Source organism: Haliaeetus leucocephalus, unplaced genomic scaffold, assembly GCF_000737465.1.
Source record: "Haliaeetus leucocephalus isolate CR32 unplaced genomic scaffold, Haliaeetus_leucocephalus-4.0 Scaffold159, whole genome shotgun sequence".
In the NCBI taxonomy this organism is placed as follows: domain Eukaryota; kingdom Metazoa; phylum Chordata; class Aves; order Accipitriformes; family Accipitridae; genus Haliaeetus; species Haliaeetus leucocephalus.
Window position 1 is genome coordinate 1,132,768 of NW_010972595.1, and position 25,425 is coordinate 1,158,192.

Consider the following 25,425-nt stretch of genomic DNA (forward strand, 5'->3'; position numbering starts at 1 on the left):
GCGAGGGGGCAGGGCGCGTGCCCTCGCCGTCGGTGGGGCGGGCGGCGGCGGCGTCTCCCTTGCGCTCGTTTGTTTGGGTTTTTGGGTGGTTCTTTTGGGGGGGGCGGTGGGGGGGGTGGAAACTTGGTGCTTTCTCGCAAATCGCGGTCGTTGTGTGAAGCTTTCTCCCGCGGGACGACGGTGCGCTGAGGGAAAGCTCCGCGGTTCAGCCGCTGATTTTTGGGGCCGTGCGCTTGTTTTTACTTCTTTTCTCCTCCGAAGGAAGGCCCGTGGAAACCTCCCCGCAGGTTTTCATTGCGGGTTTTAAAATGCTGCGGGTGTTGGGTTTGGGGTGGGTTTTTTTGTTTGGTTTTTTTCCCAGCGCTTGAAATCAACACTGGCACGCAGACCACTTCTAAAATAAATGCTAATGTGTTTCTATCTCTCCAGTTATAGTGTGAAGAAAGATATTTATGGTGCTTGTCTACCCACCCTATGAACAGACAGGTCAGTACCTAAAGTAAGTGGGTTTGATGCTTCAAGTAACTTGGGAAAATGAATTTCAACATGCAAGATGCACTGTCATTCATACATATATGTATTTAACCTAGTTAAACTCAAAATGTTGGTGGCATGCAGAAGTTCAGTCCATTTTCCTTTGCAGGCAGGAACTCCTTTTGCTTGACGTAAGGTTTAGAAAGTGATCCTTCTAATATGCTCCTGTGTGGCCCAGTGTACTTAATTGGGTGTGGAAAATACATATTTATGCTGTTTCTTGCTTCAGGATGATGTTGTTTTAATAATGGAATGCAACTACTTTTTGATACGTCATTAAAATATTTTATTTTGCTTCTTGCCAACAAGTGGGCAATGTTAGCAAGAGTTACTTATGTTAAAACTCTCTTTAAACTGTGGAGCATCAATGTGACTGGTAATTTTCTCTTAAAACTGGCTGATGATTAAGATAATAAAGCTATTACCAAGCCAAGCCAAGAAAGTATTGGAAGAGTACATTGGCAGTAAACAAGGAGCCCATATAGATTTAGAAAAGGGGTTTAATGGGTGTAAAAAATGACATTCTGGAAGCGAGATGTGTCAGGCTGAAATGAAGAGTTTCCAAAAGCCAATCTGAGTTAGATTTCACAACCGAAATCAGAAGACAAGGAAAGCTGCAGCAGTGGGCAAAGCTTAAGAGTGTAGCTAGTCCCAGAACAAAACAAGTAACTTGCTTCTTTTTGGAATGTGAACATCGATATTGGACCATGGGTACACAGGCTGAAGAACCCACGGGGTTTAGAATATGGAAACTTTGTGAAGAAGCATTTGTTCTGCCTTCTCCCTCACCCCTCCGGCTCTGGTTGGAGCTAAGGAGCAGACCGTGTGTTGCAGGTACAACAGGGCTGACCCAGTGTGCTGTGGCTGTGGACCGTAGAACAACTTTTAGCTCCTGCCCTCAGCACAGATTGGCATTGGCAATTGCTGAAACAGCTGGGCAGCCCCGAACAGCCACTGGTATATTCCACGGTCAGTATGGAAGAATTAGGAGATGGGAGTCAGGATAGATCACGCCAGGCTAACTTGATATTTCTGTGCAAAAACAACTGGTTTCTGAAAATGAGAAAGGCAGGAAAGTTCTCATTTTTGTGTTCCTCTGACACTTCTAAGCTTGCCGTCTCCCACCAGCCACCTTTTTTCTCCTTGACCTGTGTGGAGCATAAGAATTTTTGATATGGGGATTGTCAGTACTCAGAGGTACTGAAAGGCCCTTTGGGGTGAAGAGCTGCCTGGCCAGAGGCGTGCAAAAATAAAGGATGAACAGAAATTACAGGAAATGTAAAACATATTTGAATTCTAGGAAACCTTTCTAGAGAATGTGAACGTATAAACAGCCTTATCGTCAGTATGCATGTTTCATGTCACCTTTGGGTTTGCCTAACATAACTACATGTTAGATTTGCTTAGATTTAGTAACTATTCATTGCAAGATCTGTGAGTTAACTGTATATTTTATATTTTATGTGTAGAGTGATAATAATAGGCTCCGCATTAATATGCACACACATGCACACAAACATACTTCCTGAATACATCAGCAGTTAGAAGAAAGATGCCTACTTTAATGTTCTTAAAACCTCCTTTATTTCTTGCTGAAGCAGCCTATGTCTATTATAGACACCCACCTTGCATCTCTGGCAGAAAAATCCACCTGTACTCAGCAGCCGCCAGCATTGTGTCTATATGGCTGTGGTTGTGTCTATGCATGAGATCCTTGAGTGTGCACTAGCCCCAGCCTACCCATTGCTCTCATTTCCTGAGGCAATGAGAGATGGTGAGCATGCATCTACATGTAGGCACTGTGGGAAATGAGCAGACTGGCACCTGAGGGTGGAATCTGGCATCATTAGCATGACAATGTAGACACACCCCTTCTAATAAAAAGTTGGTGGTGGCAAAACACCAGGCCGTTCTTGAGGAAAACACAGAATTTTCATGTAGCGTAATCTAGTTGACGAAATGAGATTTTTCGAGGAGTCTCAACTGATTCAGGGCTTCAGGCCTTAAGACAGAATCACTGAATCCTTTCACATTCCTTAAGCATTTCCCATTTTGTTGTTTCAGGATGCTCACCAGAACCCCAAGCGTTGTTGCCCAAGTCTTCCTTCTTCTAAGCATAGTTCTTGTCATTGCTATTGCAGTGTTTCAGTTAAATCAGCAACAGATCCTCTCCCCAGGGCTTAAGGTAAGTCTTAGAATACCTAAGGAAGGAGAACAATGTTTTGAACTGATATTTAGTGATGTTCCTTTCTAAACTAATTGTTGTGGGGTGATTCAAATAAACTGTTGTTTAATCACGTCTTCATCATGGGAAAACTGAAGCTGAGAGAAAAAGAGAATTGGTCAAGAGCACAGAGTCAGACGAAAAGCATTCCTTGATTCCCTGTCTGTAATGCCCACCACACAATGTTTTCTCCAGGACTGAAAGGCCAAGCGAGGAGAAAATGCCACTGTTTTTTTATTTTTGCCAGAGATTGGAAGTAATTTTAAAATAATTTTGAAGTGGGTTATACCTGGAGTTTAAATTCTGTCCCCAAGCACAGCTAGGAATTTCATGCTGAAATCTTTGCAAACTACTCCTGTGGATCAAAAGCTGGGCTGTAAGTGTGCACTTTATGATTTACCACATGTTGGGACTTGCTGGATATTAACAGAAGCAACGTAGCTTCATGAGGAGGGGCAGAACAAACTGGAAAAGACAAACTGAAATACTCTGGAATTCGGGCTTTGCCTTGTGCTGCTGGAGTATGTGTGCAGTTATTCTTCAGTGAGATGTACACAATTGAGGACAAAGCTGTAGAAATTAGCCTTCTAGAGAGGCTGTGCAGTCTGGCATTTTGAGTTCTTTGGTTTTTCTCACGATAGCTACAAGCATATAAACCTTGTCAGATCCTTCTTTGAAGTCCTTTCTACCTTTCCCTCTGCGTATATATTTAACTGGATAGTTCACATACTGATGGCGATAGGCTAATGTCTCATTACACTTCATGGGATTACAAACACCTTTGGCTTTGTCTGAATCATTTGGTGGTGTATGAGTCAGACAATGGGATAAAACTGTATTCTGATACCAGCTTTATGTGTTTGTGTGGTGTGGCAGGGTATGTGTGCTGGAATCTTGCATGGGGACACAGTGCCTCAAGCTTACTCCCTGTTATGCCCCAAACTGCTTGCAGCAGCCTTACATCCTGCCAATTTTCATGCAAGGCAAGGCTGGACTGACACGTAGGCTGAAGCCACTGTCTAAAAGACAGCCTGCACATCACTTGCGTTTGTCATTAGTTCAGTTACACATTCAGAATGATAAAATTGTCTACCTTACTCTTTGAGCAAACCATCTGGAGCTGGTTGAGGTCAGGAGGTCTGCTTCCTGAATCACAACAGCTTCATGGCTGGTCCTGTAGGAAGACTGGTGGTTCCTCTGCTAGGTGCCTTGGCTTTAAATTTCTTTTTGGGCTGTAAGCCTGCCAATGCAGAAAATCCCAGCTGATATGGAGGACCCTGTGTTTGATTCCTGAGACTCTGGGTAGTCCTCAGTGAGTGATTAACACTCGCAGGAAGTAATTCTTCAGGAGCAGAGGGAGGACTTTGATATGCCAGTGTGAAATCCTCCAGTACTTAGTTGATATGATGGAGCCTGGAAACGGCAGTGTCCTGAAGTTAGTGATTGATTAAAATTAAATAAGGCAGTAACATGATTAAAACAGACTTACTCTTTATAAATGGCCTTGTTCTTCTTCTGGCTCTTCTCCATGAAACCAAAGCAGCAACTGAAGGATAACTGGAGTTTGTGTTATCTGCTTCATAATAGCTCTTTCCCAGGATGTGCATTTAGAGCATCCAGGTTCGTTCCTTTGTGGCACAAGAGATAAATTATCTGCTACGCCACTGATGTTTTAAAGTGTTGTTGCAGAATTAAATATTTTGGTTCCTTGGTGGTTGGGTATCTGAAGATTCAGCCAGTGATTTGTGAAGGAAGGACCTGCCCATGTGCATGAGGCTGAGGCACTCAAAGAACTTATGACTCATTGGCACACAATGTGAAGTCAGAAGACTGATGAAGAGAGCACAAACATCCTTAGTGACATAGTTTGTGAAGAAGTCCAGAATTGTAAATTATGCTAGCTCTGAATGTAATGAGCCTTTGTTGTAGTGGTTTGATAGTAGTATCCATGGAGCCTTTCACCTTTTAGTTGATCAGGTGAAGTATCACCTGGATAAATATAAATTTTCATTATCTAACAGTCCTCTAGGAAACACACCAGACTGGTATTGCTGGTAGTTCTTTGGAGGCCAGGAGTTTGTAGGATTACAGTGGAAGCTGGGAACTAATGAGGTGTGGAAGCTGAATGGTTTGCCACCTGAAGCAGTGATCTTTCTCAGTCAGACCTGAGGCTCCCCAGGGAGGCAGTGGGATGAAATTTATTGGCCTGCTGCAGGGGCTTTTACTGCTTTGCAGCTAGATGGAGGCTCTCATTTTTCAGTATTGTCAGGCTCCTGGGCATCTGTCTTTTTTTAAAGAAAAAAAGTTGACAGAAAAATGAACCCTACACTGTGATTCCTTTGTGATTCCAATTAGATGACTTTGGAAGAGGGGGCCAGCTAAACGTCCTTTCAGCGGTCATAAAGAGGTGTTGTGGTTTAACCCCAGCCACCAGCTAAGCACCACGCAGCTGCTCACTCACTTCCTGCTCACCCACCCAGTGGAATGGGGGGGAAAATCGGGAAAAGAAGTAAAACTCATGGGTTGAGATAAGAACAGGTTCATAGAACAGAAAGGAAGAAACTAATAATGATAATAATAACAATAATAAAAAATAATAATAATAATAATAAAAGAATTGGAATATACAAAACAAGTGATGCACAACGCAATTGCTCACCACTCGCCGACCGATGCCCAGTTACTCCCCAAGCAGCATTCCCTACCCAGGCTAACTCCCCCCAGTTTATACACTGGGCATGACGTCCCATGGTATGGAATACCCTGTTGGCCAGTTGGGGTCAGCTGCCCTGGCTGTGTCCTGTGCCAACTTCTTGTGCCCCTCCGGCCTTCTTGCTGGCTGGGCATGAGAACCTGAAAAATCCTTGACTTAGTCTAAACACTACTTAGCAACAGCTAAAAACATCAGTGTGTTCTCAATATTATTCTTGTACTAAATCCAAAACATAACACTATACCAGCTACTAGAAAGAAAATTAACTCTATCCCAGCCAAAACCAGGACAAGAGGATAAGCAAAACTGTGGTTTTCTTCCCTTTGTGCAGTTTGCCTTCCTAGTTGCTACAGTTTTCTGCTGCCATAAAAGATGGGAAAGGGGAAAAGACTGGTCTGGTGAGCAGTAGAATGGGATGGAGAAACCTGTCCTTCAATCCCACAGAGAGTCCAGGTGACCTGGGACAAGTCACTTAAATATTTCTCATTTACTTCATAAATAAACATGGGGTAATATTGATTGTCTTTCCCTCTTTGTTGTCTCACACTCTGGCGCAACCTGTTGTCAGTGGCAAACTCTCATGTGGACTGCCTAAACCACTCAAAGGGAGAGGTTTGTGGGGCAATTAGAAAAGAACCAGAATGTTACATCATTCTCACTGTGGACTATTATGTACTTTACCTCTTTGCTCGTAGCTTCATGGATCCCTTGTGCATCCTTGAATCTAAAGCCTGTGCTTAAGTATCAAACCCTTCAGTGTGCAGCCAGCGTAGCTGTGATAATGGGAAATGAACTTGCTGCAAAATCAGGTCATAACACAGTGTTATCTATGTGTCAGTGTGGATTCTGAACCTGATGCTGAAAGGAAATGAGTATTCTCCATCCCCACTGAATTCATTATTGAAGATATGTAGTATGTTCTTTGTTTTGCAGCCAGATTCATTCTGTGCTTGGCTGTTGGATTCATGCCTAAGCGCCTAACACTAGAATTAATCTCTCTTGTAAATATACTGTGCATACATTTTCTAAAGTATTTGATGGTGCAAGGAAGTACAGCTGCATATGGGCCTTTAAGCTGTCACTGTTTGTTTCTTGATCTAATGGTGTTTTTTTTTTTTCTCCCCAGTATGGAATAGTCGTTGATGCTGGATCCTCTCGGACTACAGTCTATGTCTATGAATGGCCAGCAGAAAAAGAAAATGACACAGGAGTAGTAAGCCAAACCTTCAAGTGCAATGTGAAAGGTGAGCTCAAATGGAAGTTCTTTATTTCTTTCTAGCCTCCAAGAAGAGGTTAACTGGAAGCTTATATAGTTTTTTTCGGCTGTGTTCCCTTTTCAGTGCTGGGAAGCAAGAACTGTTGAGACTGTCTATATCTGTCAGCATCAGTCCTTCTCCTACTGATACAGCAGGGTGGTCTAATCTGCAATGGAGAGAGGAAATTTTAGCTAAACTGGATTTACTCCATTGCAGTGCATGATTGGTGCAGACAGAATTCTATCTACAGGGAATCAGGCCCTGTAAATGTTTAGTCCTTGTGCCCTGAAATAATTTCTTTTAAAAGGAAAGTATAAAATATATTTAAAAATAGCTTGGAATAAAAAATCTTTGAGAAGAATGGGGATCTAGCCCTTGTTAGATGTTAGCCATTAATTTTGATGGAGGCAAAAATGGTTGTCACCTATGCTATAGGTGTTTGACAAATTAGTTTTTATTTTCCGGAAGTCTTAGTGATGTTTAAAAAAAAAATAACCTTTGCTGTTTGAGTAAGGTTTCCTAGAGAAACAAGGCTTATGCAGTTCATCTGTAATTGTTCTGTAATTACTTGGAAAGAGGCAACGGAGGGGAAATTATGAAAGGCATGCGGAAGGTGAACAGGAAGAGCTTCTCCTTACTACAGAACTAGGGAGCGTCTAATAAAATTATCAAGTAAAATAGCTAAATTGCAGAACTGTTTCTGACAGGATGTCATAGTTGTATCAAATATGCAGGTCTGGCCTTTGGCTCAGGAAGATCTATAGTTGTGCACTGCTAGAAGGTGTCCCATGACAAGTACCGCTGGCTACCTGCCTTGTCTTTTATATGAGGTTTTGCATTGATTCCTCTCAGAGGGAGGATGCTGGACTAGACTGACTTTTGCTCACACCCTGATATGATTAAGTATATGTTCTAATAGCTTGTTGTGGATTCCTTCATAATAGCTTTTGAATCTCTTAGTCAACTTCAGTGATATTTGACTAAGCTTTCAAAGATACCAAAGGTCCATAAATTTTATAGAGACAGGTGACCAGGCAGGGGAAATAAATCCACATTATTAAACAGTAGCTAGACCACAAGGGATTTCTACAGGAAGCCAAGCTTCATAAATTCTGCTTGTCTGAGTAATGAACTTTAGCTTGTCCTCTAAAATACTGACTTCAGCAGTACTGCTTTATTTAGTGTACTGGTTTGGGTTTGCAAGTTAGGTAAGAGGAGAAGGTAGGGCAACTCAGGAAGTCTCAGTGCAGATTTTGTTATCTCTGATAATAACTTGATAATAACTGTGGCATTCAAAGATAATTTTTCCCTTTCCTTCTCTCTTAGTCATGATCATGCAAAATCCTGCATCCCTCTTTGTGTCTGGAAATAGATGCTGGAGGTGTAGCCATAGAGGTCCATGAGTAACTAGGAAATGAGTAGAAGGCAATGGTTTCTTAACAGCACCAACATTTCTATTTTCAGCGTTAAATACATGTGTGGACATTCTTAGCAATTTTAGAACAGGGAAGGGAAAGCAAGTATAACATGCGCAGAAATAATGCACTGTCATGTGCCTGGTGGTGGGTCCTTACAGACTGCAGGAATGGTGGCCAGCCTGCTGAAGTGGGGGGTGCACTCTGCTAGCTCATGTCTTGACTCATTAGGAATGTTGCCTTTAGGAATTCTGGCGTGAGAAAAATGCACAGAGAAACTGCATTATTCTTCCCCTCAAAAAATGACAGGGGAGTACTTTGTGAATTTGTTTTAATTGGTTTAGATTTTGTTTTGCCTCTGGGGAATACAGAAAATTGTGAAATGAAGGAGTCCAAATTGCTGTGAACTGTTCAGGTCCAAAGGGGCCTTAACTGTAGTCAACCAAAGTACTCCTCATCCTCCAGTGTACAAAATCACCAGGGTTCACTGCTCCAGTCTTGGGTGACTCTGCACGGGAGGAGACAGAGGGCTTATGGCGGGAGGCACTGGTGAATACATCTGTCAGTGTTTCTTTAGTGACCCTCTAACTATAGCCTTAAGCACTTACATTGGAGGATGGTTCTGGGCATACTGAGAGGCAGACATTCACAGACCTGCTGAACTTGAAAGTCAAATGATCAACTACTCTTTAAGTTCCATGGTGGTTTTATGATTTCATTTCTGCCTTTATTAGGTACCTCTGCCCCTGTGTGTAGGAGCCAGCCCCAGATCAAAACCCTTTCTATATAGTGCAATTAATCTGTCCTGGTCAGGCTCTAAGCATCGGCAAAGCAGGCAGTTGTCCTGAACAAAATGGTCACTGCCTTGTGACCTGCTGTTTGAACACTGGGAGATGGAGGTTGCTGCCACCAAGGGAGCGTGAGGCAACAGCAACTGCCGAGGATGTAAAACAGCAGTTGCTGCTCTGTTTTCCTCTGATAACAGCTTTCCTTCCAGCTTCAGGCCTGCCTGGGCTAGGCTTAAGACTTATAGAGAGTCTTACTCCAAACCAGGGCTGTTAACTTCTGATGATGACATGGTAATGTTCATGTTTAAGTTCATACTGTGGGAAAGGGAGTAATGGAGTGTGGAGTCTGTAAAGTCTTACCTATTTTTTCTTCTGTTTTTATCAATGCAGTGTGGCCGAACATAAATGGTTTCTCATTTTAATTCCGTAAGAGCCAGCTTTTCTTAGCTTGGTATCAGGTTGTGAGAGAGATGCCTGTTACAGGAGAACTAGATGGAATTCTGGCACAGTTGTTCTCTGTGGGGCAATGGCTTCATGGGAATGCCTGGATTTCTCCCTCTGCTACTTCCTCAGCTAGGAAATTTTAGTAAGGAATGTTTTTATTCACACCCAAGTTGAGCCTTAACAAGTTGAGGTCCTGCTGGTCCTTGGAGTGTTGAGCAAGGGAGGAAAGATTTTGATGTTAATTGTTCAAATAGTTATGCCTTGTGCAGCATGGTGAACTCTCATTCCTGCTACTTGAAGGCTTTGGAAATTTGGAAAGCTGTGATATACTTAGTAGTTCATGCACCAGCCTAGAGTTGGACCTCTATGACTTCAAGAGCCATTTGTGTGCATCTTGAAATTTCACCAGCAATTCCTTGCAGAAGCTTCTTTATTTTATTTTCAGTTGAGAGCAGTGAGCTGTAGAGGTGCCATGGTGTCCACGACAGTTGCAGCAAACCCCATTAGAAAATCTTTGTCTTAGGTTATGGAAGGAGGGATTTTCTATACTTTAGCCGATCAGAGAAATTTTGCATCCATTAGACATGCTGTTTTCTACAGCATCTGCCATGAGTAAACCTTTTTTCCTCATGAATACAGCACTGCTGTCATTGTGTTGTTACATGGTTGTACTGTATATCTTACTCTAGGTATGGTACTATAGGTGTATATGTATACACACAGAAATACAGGCAAGCAGTTTGCTAGTATCTTCTCTGTCTCACACAGCTGAGGCAGTCACTACATTGTTTATTCCTTAAGCACTCGTAGTTTTCCACCATCCTATCCTTGTTTGCAATTACGGGAGGGAGGGGGGAAATCTCTTTCTCTTAACACGTTTGCTAATTGGGCTAATTTGTAGTTGGCAAAGCAGAATGAAATCAATCTACTTGTTCTCTTTTAGGCCCTGGTATATCCAGCTATGAGAGTAACCCTGGAGCTCTTGCCAAACCCTTTGATGACTGTCTGAATAAAGTCAAGGAGAGAATACCAGTTCATCTGCATAAAAACACTTCTGTTTATCTGGGGGCTACAGCTGGCATGAGATTACTGAGGTATGGCAGAAATTTGCACTCCTCTGTATGCGTACTAGCATAGCAGTCTGTGAAAACAGAATGTGAAAAATGTACTGGATGCATTTTTATCCATTGGAAATTGGCCATCTCAAAAGGAAATGGAGCCCAGCCAATTTAATTTAATTAACTTTTTTGATAGGGAAAGCGGGGCTGTATAAAAATCCTCTGTTATGCCATATTGAAAAGGAATGCTTGCTTTATTCTGGAGAAGGCAAGAGTTGAATTTTCTCTTCCATATCTGACTTAAAATTCAGTGTTATGTAAACAAATAATGTTTGTGAATATCCGTAAGCATCAAAGGTAGATTAAAGCTAGACACTGCAGAGTTTTCTGAGTGTGAATGTGGAGTAATGTGGCTTTTGGGGTCTGTCTGTGGCTTTAGCCCTGGCACAAACTGGCTTTTAATGTTTGTTCTGTGGCTAAACAGAGTGGGAAGAAAGACTCCAGGACTGTTTTAACCAGTAGCTGTCATATAAGCACTTGGTTCACTAAAAAGAAAAGTATATATAAGAAACAAAACACCCATGAACTTGTATGATAAAGGGTGAAGGTTGTACATAGTGGGGGAGTTACTTGCTGAAATGGTGCTGGATACTTGGCTGTTCCCTATCATAAGCTTCACTTTTAGGGAAACAATGTCTGTTTTTTATTAGGTGATTGTAGGAGTTTTCTTGAGTTGCTAGTCAGTGAACAGTAAACATGAAATTGCCTTTCCAGATGCTCAGTGTCTCATGTTTTGTGAATTGCTTAGGTTGCAAAATGAAACGGCAGCCAATGAAGTCCTTGCAAGCATTCAAAACTACTTCAGAGCACAACCTTTTGAATTTAGGGGTGCAGAAATCATAACTGGGCCAGAGGAAGGGGTGTATGGATGGATAACAGCCAACTATTTAATGGGCAATTTCTTAGAGGTGTGTGGAAAAAACTGCATGCTTTTCTTTTCACTGTTTCTCTCTTACAAATGAGAAGTTTGAGAGGACATGCCTGTTAAAACATCATAGCATCATAGCCATAACTTCCATTTTGCACTGAAATACATAACAGGGTCTTTTTGTGGCAGCAATAGAACAAAGCAAACATAAATCAAAGAAAGTGATGTTACAGGAATTTGATATGGCAAAGGTAAAATTGTTGATCCACAAAACAGGACTCTTCCCTAAATGCCATCGGATGCCTTACCTAGAAACAGAAGCTGCATTGCTCTTAAATGCATTGGTATGTTAAGTGTGACAGGTGTTGATTGTCTTGACAGTGGTGCCAACTAAAGATGTTTTCTTCTGCTTTTCTGTGACTTCCTTGGGTGGTTGCTGTCCCTGCAGCTCTACTGGTAAAGGACCTGCACAGTTTAGGGGTCTCCAAATTGTTTGGCAGTGTTGGCTCGCTTGTCTTAAGCAGAAAAGACTGAAGCAATGAAGGTGGTTAAGTTGGTGTGGCCAAATGTGCCTCAGCTGAGCCAGAAATCACTCATACACAGTTCATTCCAATGCTGCTGGCAAGCTGCAGGCTATGAGCAGTGGGCTGTGATACCAACTGTCTTGTGCAGAAAAAAATGATACCAATATAAAGATACTTATGCCATCCTTGAACTCAGAATAGGGTTAGGCAGGAGACTCATAGCAGAGAGGGAGTCAAATGTGTTGGAAGATCCCTTTTTATATATAGATTTTCAGTATAATTTCATTCTCAGTAGAAGCTGTACCAAGATGATCAACAACTGCTCATCTGCATTCATGGCAGCAGTGTGCTGCCCTTAGCATTAACTGCACTTCTTCCAGATCGTCTTGCTAGGTTGAAAGAAATTTCAACCAAACCCCTGAGTATTGTTAGCTGTCCTGGTTGAATGGTTCCTGTTAGATCATGGCAGTTAATAAGCAGGAATTAGTTGTTGGTGATCTGAGTGATAGCTCATGATGAATGTGTTGTTGACTCTTGCAAAGTTAAGAAAAATGGTATTGTAATCACACATTCTGGAACAGTTTTTTCTCATTGTGTGCGTTTCATGCAACAAAAATGACATCATGAGGCTTCACGGTGGTGTCAGTCTTCTACCACATGAATTTTAATAATCCAAATATCAAATTCCATATGGCAGATTCATAAGGACTACTGAAGGGACTGGAAGATACTGTGAAGCCAGTTTAGTATAGGGAATTGCATGAAGACCTATGTGTGGAATATCACTAGTAGGAGAGAGAAATTTTTACCATTCTTGTGACAGTAGGCTAAGAGTCAAATTCTGCTAGGGGCTGTTAATGGCAATCTTTTACTGTAGAATTTTCTTGTGAGTGTATTTGCTAGCCCATAAAGTTTCTTTTCCCTTCTTGTGCATACATTCATATCATTATGCTCAGTAAATAATATTACAGTAAATACTGAGATAGATAATCATAAAAAAAAAAATCTGTATTCTGCACTGTGACTGTGTAGGATCAAGTACGGAATTTGGGTATGTTTTGGGTAATAGGAAAAATGCCAGCTGATTGGATCAGATTTATTGCTACGACAGTTTCAGTGAAGGAAATGTGCAGATTATGGGTCCTTGTTCTTTCAACTTTAGAGCTTTCATTTGGCTTTTCTGTGGTTTTTTTCACCCTATTTTCACTCTCTTTTTCTGTGTGATGTCTTAATATTCTATTCCTTTTATAATTCTTCCTGCCTTGAAATATGTAAATCTTCATACTAATTCCATCCAGATTTGTGGGTATCTGGACTTCAATTCCCTGCATTCTAGTACAGATATTGATCTGGCTAGTCCTGTGCTTTGATCATTGTGCTGTCCCCTGAGTTGAAAGCTACACTGCATTCCTTTTTCCATCTTTCAAGATCATTTCACTCTGTGAAAGTACATCCCTCTTATGTAAAAAAAATCTGCATTTTTCCTTATAGCTAAGATTTTTTTGAAAGGGTGCAGGACAAAGAGGGGGGGAAATCTCAAAAAGTTAAGAGTAGAAAAGCCTGAAGGGCGAACAAGCAGATGATATTTCTAATTAGGCTTGGTTTTATTTTTACATGTAGAGAAACCTTTGGAGGACATGGGTCCGCCCTTACAGAAAAGAGACTATGGGGGCACTGGATCTTGGAGGAGCTTCCACTCAAATTTCATTTATCCCAGAGGACTCTCAGGAGAACTTCAATAGCACCTTGCAAGTGAAGTTGTATGGTTACAACTACAATGTCTACACTCACAGCTTCCAGTGCTACGGGAGAGATGAAGCTGAGAAAAGGCTTTTAGCATTGCTGCTCCAGGTCTGTTTAAGACCCTTTGCTATGTTGGTCTTGCAGGTGTTCAGTAATTGTCTGAGCAGGTTCTTAGGCTTGTGTTCGCTTCCCTTTGGTGGAGTTTGGAGACCCCAATAAGAGCTCTTACGTGCTTAGTTGTGAACAAATGCACTTAGGTTTCATACAAAGACCTTCATGTTTGTTAAAAATTGGTGAGAGTTTTGTACCATTTGACAAAAAGGCCCAACTAGTCCTGTAAGTGTTCTGCTGATCTTGCCAATGATTTTTTGAGAAAGGAGTATCTATGACTTAAAATGATCAGCAATGTTGTACTGATTGGCCATGACAGAGAAGAAAACAAAAATACGTGCATATGTGGTTTAAAAAGATTCCCATAGTTATTGTCAAATTAGGTCTTTCTTGCTTTTAAGTAGCCTTTATTGTTTGGGTTTTTTTGTTTTTGTTTTTTTTTTCCAGAAATCAAACACCAGTTCCTATGTGGATAATCCATGTTACCCTCAGAATTATAATACTGTATTAATGATCAAGTACTTCTCTGGCAGCCTTTGTACACAGTCTCTGAGACCAGCAAATTACTACCCAAACCAGCTTGTGAACTTCCATGGAACAGGAGACCCAGGTCTGTGCCAGGAGATGGTTTCTCTATTGTTTAACTTCACTGCTTGCAGAGACAGAGAAGACTGTCCATTTAATGGAATACATCAGCCAAAAGCTAAAGGGAATTTTGTGGTAGGTTTGCAAACACAGCATTTCTTTTTGAGTTTGCTTGCTTTTGATTTCCGTAGTTCTGAAAGTAACAGACCTGTCATCTACTCCTTTTCTATAGGCTTTCTCAGGATTCTACTATACAATTAATGCTTTGAATTTATCTGGGCACTTTTCCCTAGCTGAATTCAATTCAAGTATGTGGTTTTTCTGTTCACAGAGCTGGGCACAGGTAAGTAGGTTGTTTGTTTGTTTGTTTGTGGCGTTTTTGTTTTGTTTTGTTTTTTTCTTTTGTATCTGTAAAAGGGAAATATAAAAAGAATATGGACTGGACAAGTACTCAGAACTTTTCAGAAGGTCTGTATCAACCTCAGTGTTTTTCCCACTACGCTTCAAACCATGTAGTATTTTTAGCACGGTTAAACTTGGACTGGGTTTCAAAATTTCATTTCACAGTTTTAACCATGCTGTAAAGATGACATGGAAAATTTAGGAAACATAACATCCTCAATCTTTTATGTGCAGTTTTATGTTTATTTTCATTTTTTACTGCATAAGCTGGATTACTGTCAGAGTCTTTCTTTTTCTAAATCTCCCTCTCTAGTTGTCCACAACTTTACTTGGTGTTTCTGAAAAATGCTAATCAATTCTAATTAGAATCCAAAGTATTCTCTAGTTATAAAAACCAAAAGCATTTGTTTTTCATAATTTACATGTTTTTAAAAAACCTTTTGCTTTCAGCTCCAGTTTATGCTGCCTAAATTTGAAGAAATATATGCTAGATCCTACTGTTTTTCAGCCAATTTCATTTATTACTTGCTTGTATATGGTTACAACTTCAATGCAGAAACTTGGCCACAGATACATTTTCAAAAGGAGGTGAGTAATAATCATTTCCTCTTACTGCTACTTTAATCCAGGGAAGTTTAGAAGGAGACAGAAAACGCAGCAGCCTACAAAGATATAATGGTTGTAAACAGCCTTTGTAAATGATTGTCAAACGTCTGGCATAAGCCAAAGCCACTTTTCAAGCCTCAGTAGCAGTTTCAGCCTGGTTCCAGGGGTTGCAGCTTTACTTGGAGATGCTGCCTAGATTCTTTTAAAGAGCTTTAAGAAAGTATCAAATCATTGTGTTTTAAACTTTGCCCCAGTTTGTTGAAGTAGTGGCTTGCTCTAGGCAGTGATCTGCCTGAAACACCTTGCCGGTCAAGGTCAGTTTGAGCTAACCTTGCTGAGCTGGACAGGAGAACTCCCACTTTTCTGTCTGCTGGCAGAGCCTTGGGGGAACCAGCAGAGCCGGTTTGTAGTCAGTGAGTGGTGATGAAGCAACTAGGGCAGTTTTCATCCTCAGCTGGCACATCCATCTGTGCCGTAATCTGGTTCTCTGGAATAAGAATGTATATCGATGGAGTATTGGCTTTTACTTGGCAGAGGGAGAAAGCTTACAACATTTCTGTAATAGCTGCATTTCTCTCTTCCCTGGCCTCAGTTTTTCTCCTAAAAACCAGAGTACTTGGAGTGTACTTGTATACATCCATTCTAAACCTACTGCTAAGAAATCTTTGCTTCCAAATCAGAAGGCATGGCCACTATCTAAGCTTGGCTGTTACATCAAGAAGTGTGGTCCCCACAGTGCTCTGTGACTCCATCCTTTCCTGTCTGCTACTGTACAGAGCCTTATTCTAAAACCTTGTCCCGGACTATCTCTTAATCTCCATACAGTTTGGAAATGCTTCAGCACTTGCATGCAAAACCAACAGGTTGTAGATTTTCATGGAGTATTCTTAAATGCAGGGTATGCTGGCAGGCTGTGAATGAGACATCATAAGCAATGTTTTCTGAACAGTCATATCTATTACTGGTGCATTAAGGAATCAAGTAGGATTTTCTTGCCTTATTTTGTCTTCTGGTGGACAACCATTAGCAACTCTGGAGGAGTGTCCTAAGTTTAGGCCTTCTACTAGGAATCAGCATAAAGCTTACTTTGGGATCTTAATCTGGACCTCGTGGGGGGTGGATTTGTCTCAATATTTAAATACATCCTGTATTGTCCCCAGCAGATAGGAGCAGCCAAACAGAGCAACATTTTTCTGTATTTAGCCAAGACTATAAAAATACTGAGCAAAATAAAACCCCAGAAGGCTTACTTGAAATTAACACCTCTGTTACCTAGATTTTGCACTAGGGTAATCATGAAACTCCAGAAGGAAAAACTACATTCTCTTAATTAGATCTGCCCCTACTAAAATAATAAGATCTAATGTTAACTGATCAGCTAAGCTACCCCAGAGATAGCAGCACAGTTTCTCCAAGAGTGGAGGGTGGGGTTTTTTGCCTATGCTAGGAGTATATTTCCTTTTAATTAGTGAACACAACCAGTGAAAAGAACTTGTTGCTGTAGCTTTCTTTTTATCAGTTAAACAAAAGGTATTAGGATATACACAACTACAAAAAGGACCAAATACTATAGGCCCTTATGATCTCCTACAACCAGTAGCTGAATGCTTAAAACTGTTCATTAAAGACATTAAATCGTTTATTAAAGTTCATCCCTCAACTTCATCATGATGCTTTTTTATACAAGAACAACAAAAGAGGTTTGGTTTCTCAGATTTGCTTTCCCAAATTTAAGTAAACTACTTATGGGCAGCCATTCAGGCAAACTCATCTCTGTAGGTGCAAAGTGGGATGACTTGTAATAAAGATGGAAAGTAAAATGAGTTTGGGAGAGCTGGTTGGTTGTAGAAGAACACAACTTCAGCTTTGTCCATCAGTAGTATACCCTAGAACTACCTGGAGTGATGGTGGTGCAGGCCCATTGAAAAAGAAAGTAACCTGTGCTAGAGTGTAAACCAAATACATTATCTTGTAGCTGGCCCTCTGTGCAAGCCCTTGTTTAATGAGTTCAACTGATTTCCCTTGAAATGCCCCCCATCCCTTTATTTTTTCACTCTGTTTAACAATACTTTGTTTGTTTTGTTTTGTTTTGTTTTTCCAACTTGTGGTTTGATTTGCAGGAGGCAGTCATGTGTACTTATATTTTATATAAATAGGCAAACCATTACTGGAGCCTGGGCATGTGGGAGGAGGACGAGGGACACTCTATCTTCACCCTTTGATCCTGTGCTTTTCAAGTGGCAGGATGATGATGTAATGAAAAAGGCAGTGGAAAATTCATAAACTCTGATGCTCAAATTGGAAGTGGGGAAACACAGAAAAGCAGGAGGACCATGGAGCAAATACAAACATACCCCCTTTGCTTTTGTTTCACCTGTTCCTACGTAATTTTCCACTTATGTTTATTTTTTAAATGGAAGGGCCTAGTGCTGGCTCATTTGCAAGCACAAAACCAACTGTGGAACAAAAGATGATACGTAGAGTTCCTGCTTTGGGGACTTTACCCTGGTGTCCTCTTTGTCCATGTTGGTGGGACTCTTTGTGGGGTTTTTTGTTTGCTTAAACTAAATAACTTCCTAGGATTTGGCTAAGATGAGGGGCTAATTCTAGGAATTAGCACAGTAGTGCTGATGGTTTTTTTGTTTGTTTGTTTGTTTTTGTAAAGTGTGTTTCTTGCACAGAGGATCCCATAACTGGCTGCCTGCATATATACCACACATCCTTGTACCCATCCATCTAATACCTGTGTCCCACTTCTTTAGCCCAGTGACCAATTTTATTAGCTTCCTCTGGAACTACAAAAAAAAGGTACTTTGAAATGGTTCTGTATCTTCTCTGTATACTCCACTAAAGTTTTCTCCTTGCTAACTTAAAGGGCAGTTGCCAGCATCAGCAGTTGAACTTCTGGAACCTCTTTTCTCTGACTGAAATGTGTATGGGAATACAGGACTTTTCTGTCTTTATTTCAGGTTGGTAACAGCAGTATAGCATGGTCACTCGGTTACATGTTAAGCCTCACAAACATGATTCCAGCAGAAGGCAAGCTGATCCAATTACCTCTGAAACCTTCTTTGTTTGCTGGGCTCCTCGTCTTCCTCACAGCTATGGCATTGTTGTGTCTTCTCTTCCTTGTTTACTTGTCCATTGTATCACATAATCGGAAGAACATCAGTCATGTTGAACATGTATTTATTCCAGAATGAATGCACTTCATGGAAGACAAAAATTGTATAGTGCTATTAGTTGGACTTTATTTTTGGAAAATGGAGGGCAAAATAAAGACAGGCAAAAAGACCTTGTGACCAGAAGCATAAATAGAGAAGAGACACAAAGGAATCTGTGATATGGTGAATTGGAGTGCTTTTGAAATATTTTGGCAATTGTTTCTATAAAACCAGATTGTTCGGTGTGCAGCAGAGAAAACATGGGCAGATAGGTCACCTTGCTTGATAAGGGATTAATAGCCTTTTCCTGCCAGGTATGTATTTTTTTGTTCATTAGCTCTGCGCTAACTGGTAAACTCAAGTGATGATGGATTTGATCATGGCGGTGGTTGTTTAAGATAAAATCAAACAAGTCGGTAGGAATTGTGGGAGGCGGGAACATGGCAGCTGTTCTTGTGTGCAGTGCTGACACTAAAAGCCCCCAAATAATCTAACTTCTGAAACTGGAACAAGCACATGGTAATGACAGGAACTGAAAGGAACAGCTGGGATAGAATTGTTTTTATTGCTGTTCCAAACAGATTGATCCCCACCACATAAAGGTGTAATAAACTGCCAGTGCTTCTCAGGACTTTCAAGACTGTCTTAAAACTGAGCTATATCTTTCAGTACCATGGAGATCTCAGAATGCCTCTGCTATGGTACATAAGATTTGCTTTGAAGGTGGAACAAAATGCTTTCACGCTTTAGTAACTGTACCTAAATTTAACTGTACCTAAATTTAAATGTCTTGTAGTTACCTCCAGAAGCCACTAGGGTTTTCAGTGTCATTTTCTCAGAAATAATTTCACAGAAATACTTTTTGTAGGTTTTCATACTGAAACACTGACCTGTATTCCCCACATATTGTTGATCTCAGACAGTCGCAGTCAGTACTGACTTGTCATGTACATATTATTTCAACTGCCTGGATAGAGTGTCAGACCCGGGACCTTCTGAAGCATTTACATGTTCAAAGCCAAGAGGAATAGAAGCCAGTCTGCAAGCCAGCAGAACACCCTTTTTCTAGTGGGTTTGGGAACACATTGCTAGAACTGCAGTCATGACTGTAGTGCCTTGATCAGCCTTTCCACTGTCCTGGCCTCATTGTTCCTTCAGCAGTGCTGGGATCTACCTAGCAGATGCTTCTGTCAAACACATTAACTCCAGAGCTTTCCTGGAAGTACTGCTGCCTTCATGCTCCAAAGAGCTGACTTCCTTGAAAGCCCAGGTACTCTTCACCAAACCTCTCATTCCCTTAAATCATAAGACTACAATTTTACCCACTGCTCAAGGAGTTCTTCACAGTCAGTGCCCCTTTTACCTGCCTGTCTTTTATATAGCTTTGGTCTTCTTCAGCTGGCTTCTGAAATAACCCTTGAAAAACTCTCCTGCCCCATAATCTGCCATCTCTTCCCTTTTAATTCCTCTTAATATTGCTCTAACATGATCTGTGAAGCCGCAAGGGGAATACATCTGAAGGGCCTTAGAGTTAGCAGAAAGAAGGGATTGTTGTACTCTTCAGAACCTGCAAGAGGAGAAAGAGCATCTCTGCTTCACTTCCCTCCTCCCCTTCTACCATGTCCTTTCACCCAGATTCAGTACCTACATGGAGCTCTGTATTTCCCCAGATGTCTCACATATAGCTGCTGCCACTCACTTTAATACATTCCTCCTTTTCCGTCTTCTTGGGATTGCTTCCCTCTGTGTGTAGTTTCCCTTGCTTGCATCTTACCTCTCTGAAGGGGCGGTTATTCATTTTATGCATGGAGCTTTTCAGTGTAAGAAAGTAAAAACTGAAAGGGAAGTTACCACATTCAACATCTATTGCTAACAAGCTAAAGCCTGTGGGGCTGCCCGAGTAGTGTTTCCACACAGGTGTGTTGCATGTAAGAGATCTACCTGTTGATGCATACACTCAAAAGTCAAGTTAACATTGGATTATGAATCCCAATGGCATATAATGTGATTGCTATCCCAACTTCATCTATTGCCTGTATTGATTAGTTTGTGAGATAGGAGAACAATGGCCAGTATTTTTACTCATGAATAATATTTTCAATTTCTGTCTTTTTTTCTATATCATCTTCTTACTTTCAGGTTTGGTTATGGGGATGGGGTTTTGTTTTCTTTTGTTTTTCACAGGCTGATAAATGATTTGAAAGGAACTAAATATCTTTTCAAATGGAAAAAAGAAAAAAAAAAAGGAAGAAAAAAGTTAGTGATTTTTCAAGAGGATCAGCAGTGAGGGCTTTGTCCCTTCTCTGTTGGTATACTACTCCATCCTGTCAGTCTTACTGGAGTAGCAGTACTTAAAATAAGGCAGAAGATATTACAAGATGATGAAATGTTCTGTGGCACCCAAGTTACATGTGATAGAACATAAAATTTTAACTTCAGAATGCATGGACATTACAGAGGATGGCATGAGATAAAAGCCTTATCTTATTTTGTGTGATTGATCTGGAACTGCAGTTAAGGGTAAAAAAAGACAGTTGGATGACACCATTAAAATGTTTTCTTCAGCTGCTAAATTTCTGCTGAAAACTATATTCTAGGATATTTACTTGCCCTACAAAACCTTTGCTTGTGAAGGGTAGGGCTATTCAGACATGGTTTTGCACAAACGGAACGTGCTTGGAAGTTATTCTCCTTAGAGCTGGCAGCTAAAGAACAAGTAAATTTGTTCAAAAATCATTTGGACTTCCAGATGTATTTGGATAGAGCCAGTATCTGTTCAAAGAATGCCTTCCCTCCATGAATCACCTTCTGTTCTCCTTTTCCAGTAGTTCCCTCTTCTCCCTATGTATATAATCTCTCTCCTGTATCACCAGGATACCCACCTGCTCAGTGTTATCTCTCCTGTTAGTTTCAGCTGGGAAAGCTGAAACTACTATGAACTTCCAGCCAGGCAGTTACACCACCATAGCTTATAGCTTCTTCCAAGCAAGCACCGTGGCTGCAGTTCAGCGTTAACAGTAAAAAAACATGGCTCGGACACACAGCCAGCTTTGCTACCCTTGGCTGTAGTGGTTGCTTCTGGAGGGGAAGTGAAGCAAGGGGGATGGTAATGGCTTCAGTAACCATGGCTAAATCCTCCCCCAGCTGTGAATCAGAACTAGATCAACGGGTGTAACATTGTCCTGTCATCTAGAGCTGAACAGATCCCTGGGAGAGCCAGTGTAGTGAAGAGCATTTGGGAATGTGTACAAACTATAGGTCGTTTATCTTTTTATACTCTCTACTGCCTGCTTAATAAAATTAAGTTGTGAAAAGCTAAGCCAAGTGTACTTTTTATTTTTTATTTGCCCAATACCAATATTTTCATCCTGATAGACAAGTAATAAGTAATTCTTATTAGAGGGACAGGAAATCTCTGAAATTCTTTTCTGGGGGATGGAAATTTGCAAGCTGCAAAACTGATCCTGCGAGATTCTGGAGTGGACAGTGCTCCTTATCTCCAGAATCCATATTCTCAGCAAGGAAACCCTGGTGGTTAAAACCAAGCCACTTTTCTGATTTATTTTTTTTTAATGTATATTTACACAACACTTATAAACACATATAAACAACTTCTACTTTTAAACACTGTTAATGTTTCACTCAGGGACACTGACACTTTATAGGGCTTCTTTCAGGTTCACCGCCATAATGTCAACCTGAAAGCTTATGTGCCAAAGAGAAGCAGCAATTCCCAGTTATCACAGGCAGTCGATCAAGATACAGATTCGTTAGAAAAAGAACTGTTGGGCATTAGGAATAGGGACAGGATTATGTAATATTAAAATCCTCATGTATGGAGAAGCAGCAAGAAATTAATCCACCAGAAGAAAGAGATGAGAAATGAAATGCATATGGACATTTCTCAAGGGGGGGGTGAAGTGACAAACTTCTCCTAAAGCAATATGCAAACTTGGCAGAAGAAAACAGTAACTTGTACTGCATGGCATAACTCAGCATTGATAAGATCAGTTTAGAGGACAGAAAAGTTAACAATGCTGAGTATGATAGTCTACCATACCCAAATTTGGGGAGTTTTTATTCAATTTTTAAATTCAATTATTATTTCAGGAACAGTGTGTGTTCACTTGGATGGCAGTGAAGTCTGTGTATCACAAAAAGTGCTCACCTGTACATAATTTGAGTGTTTTTCTGTGTAGTAAGAGGAAGACAGTATCTAGTTACTTGCTCAGCAACTATCGTGGTTTAACCCCAGCCAGCAACTAAGCACCACGCAGCCGCTCACTCCCAACCCAGTGGGATTGGGGAGAAAATTGGGAAAAGAAGTAAAACCCATGGGTTGAGATATGAACAGTTTAATAGAACAGAAAAGAAGAAACTAATAATGATAATGATAACACTAATAAAATGACAACAGCAATGGTAATAGGATTGGAACATAAAAATGATGCGCAGTGCAGTTGCTCCCCACCCACTGACCGACACCCAGCCAGTCCCCGAGGGGCGATTCCCCACTCCCCCTCCCCAGTTCCTAAACTAGATGGGACGTCCCATGGTATGGAATACCCTGTTGGCCAGTTGGGGTCAGCTGCCCTGGCTGTGTCCTGTGCCAACTTCTTGTGCCCCTCCAGCCTTCTCGCTGGCTGGGGATGAGAAGCTGAAAAATCCTTGACTATAGTCTAAACTCTACTGAGCAACAACTGAAAACATCAGTGTTATCAACATTCTTCACATACTGAACTCAAAACATAGCTCTGTACCAGCTGCTAGGAAGACAGTTAACTCTATCCCAGCTGAATCCAGGACAGCAACATTTGTGCAGGCCTAGTGTATGTTTTAATTTAAAAGTGTATTCATGGGAAAAAATGTTTTTAAGTCCTGAATTGTTTTCAGTGTTTGATGCTAAGGCACAGCGCAAGTTTCATGTTTTTTATGATGCCTCATCCAGTCGTTTATGATCTTAACATGCAGAAATGCATGCATGCAAGTTATGTAGAACAGATGCAACCCTCACATACTCAGTAAGTCATCAGTGCAGTCACTAGTGACATTTGAGTATCTCTGCCATAAAACATGCAAAGGTCATTAAAAAGACCAAGATTTTAGGTAACCTCCGTTCCTTCCTCTTAAGTAGTACTGGAGAGTAATGTTAGATCAAATGAAGAAAATGAAAAATACTGCTTTTCCAAATCCCTGCAAAATGAAAGAATCCAAAAGCCATCACCTTTTACTGACTCAGCCTAGAACATGTTTAAATATGACTGGTTTAATACATGTATTAATATATTACTGTTGTAAAGCACAGTAAAATAATATTGCTATAATGGTATTCTGGATGGGACTTTCAAAAATACCTGATGGAGTTAAGTGCTCATTAACATTTTAATGATCTATTCCCTGGGCACTTGCATAAAGTATCTACACCATTTAAAAGTGCTTAAGTGCATTTTTTTACTTGCTCTCTTTTATTGTAAAACTGTACCAACTATGCTTTAGACAGCTAAATTGGGATGTTTCATTCCACTTTTGACAGAAGAGCCGGAAGAATGAAGGTCAGATCTATTTTCCAGCAGTGCTCTGCAGTACGTTTTGCTACTTTTAAAGCTTTTCTTCTCATAGCAAATGTTTTGGCTGACGTTTAGGCGAGTGAAAATCCTGCAAAACGTGATCCACGTGCATGTCATTATCTTGATGTGTGTCCATCAAGCCAGCCCAGTGAACTGACGCTCCCCACGGAACTTTTCTGCCATGCCCTGATGGTCTGCAGGGCCCCCAACACCCCGCTTTCCCTCGGCAGCAGTGCCGCTTGGCAGAGCGGCATGTTCTTGCGTGAGGGCTGCGGGGAGCTCAGGCTAAAACGCCAGGCTGGGCTCCTGCAGTGTTGCGAGGGTGCTCTTTGGCTGGGCGTGCGGTGGAACGTCTCTCCGCCCGGCACACCGTCTCTGCAGCTCTGCTTGAGGTTGGAAAGGTCCGTCCCGTATGCACTGCGAAGAGCTCGCACTGTGTCTTTGCTCTCTAGGAAATGTCACTCACGTGGCAATAGGTACCAGGGAATTAAAAACAAGAGCAGTCCCCGTGCTTGTCTCTGGAGCTCGGAGATAACACGGTCCAAGAACGGAACAAACACGTTCTTCTGGCGGCGCACGTGTGCGTCCGTGACACCGGCGGTAGCGTGATGCCTTCTGCCAGCACTGTAGGAGGCGACTCGCCCACCATTAAGAGCACAGGCCAGACGCTCGATGTCTGCATACAGAGTGCTACCTCTCCCTCCGTACTGCGGTGCATATAATGCAGAGTCAATTCAATGTTCCTTTTGTTTGCTTTCGAACTACAAACTTTTCACCATCAGGTGGCAGCACCTACTAAGCTGAATTATAACGCTGGTTTTACCCTCTCTGGGAGTTTGTTCTGAAAGCGTACTCCTCCCGCCCCCTTCCCAAGCCCTTTTTGCCTTTGTTGTGTCGTATCCAGAGCACTGCCCTGCGTATTGCCAAGCTGCTCTTTCAAGTGAGGGGCCAGCTCTGCACTGCGATACGACAACCCGTGCGCAATCTCGGTGTGTTTTGTACTCCTCCCCTCATTACAACGTTCTGCCTTTCGAAGAGGAGGGCGATTTTGAGAAGTTGTCTCGGAGCGTGCTGGCTGTGCCCTGCCCGCTTTCTCCCGAGCTCCAAGGCAAGCCCGCCAGCTTCGCCACAGCGCGGACCCGGCCCCTGGACGTGCTGTCCTCTCCAGCAGCCTTCTCCCACCGGGCCGCTCTCCCACCGGGGCTGGAACCAAAGCCGCGCTCCGCAGCACGGGGCCAGCGGCCGGCCCGGAGCACCGAGGCCGTCCTCACCCCCCCCGAGCTCGGGAGGAACGGCAGCTCGCCGACGCGAGACAGCGGGACCGGCTTCGGGCAGCGCCTGCACCCACGGGCGGGCTCCCACG

The 25,425-nt window shown here is 41.7% G+C and overlaps 2 protein-coding genes across 2 annotated transcripts in view; both read left to right on the forward strand.

Annotated features, from left to right (window-relative positions):
• The first annotated feature begins 402 nt into the window (after window positions 1–402).
• On the forward strand, window positions 403–18,543 carry ENTPD3 (ectonucleoside triphosphate diphosphohydrolase 3). Its single transcript, XM_010562386.1, has 10 exons — window positions 403–486; window positions 2,599–2,719; window positions 6,598–6,715; window positions 10,318–10,468; window positions 11,241–11,400; window positions 13,505–13,735; window positions 14,186–14,458; window positions 14,556–14,666; window positions 15,176–15,313; window positions 18,301–18,543. The coding sequence occupies exons 2-10, from the start codon at window positions 2,600–2,602 to the stop codon at window positions 18,532–18,534; spliced, it is 1,536 nt and encodes a 511-aa protein (XP_010560688.1). The 5' UTR covers window positions 403–486; window position 2,599; the 3' UTR covers window positions 18,535–18,543.
• Window positions 18,544–24,314: 5,771 nt separating this feature from the next.
• Window positions 24,315–25,425, forward strand: part of RPL14 (ribosomal protein L14) — a 4,349-nt gene continuing 3,238 nt past the window's right edge. The window contains exons 1-2 of the mRNA XM_010562422.1: window positions 24,315–24,454; window positions 24,911–25,412. Of these exons, the coding sequence (XP_010560724.1) occupies window positions 24,315–24,454; window positions 24,911–25,412 (642 nt within the window). The remainder of the gene's footprint in view (window positions 24,455–24,910; window positions 25,413–25,425) is intronic.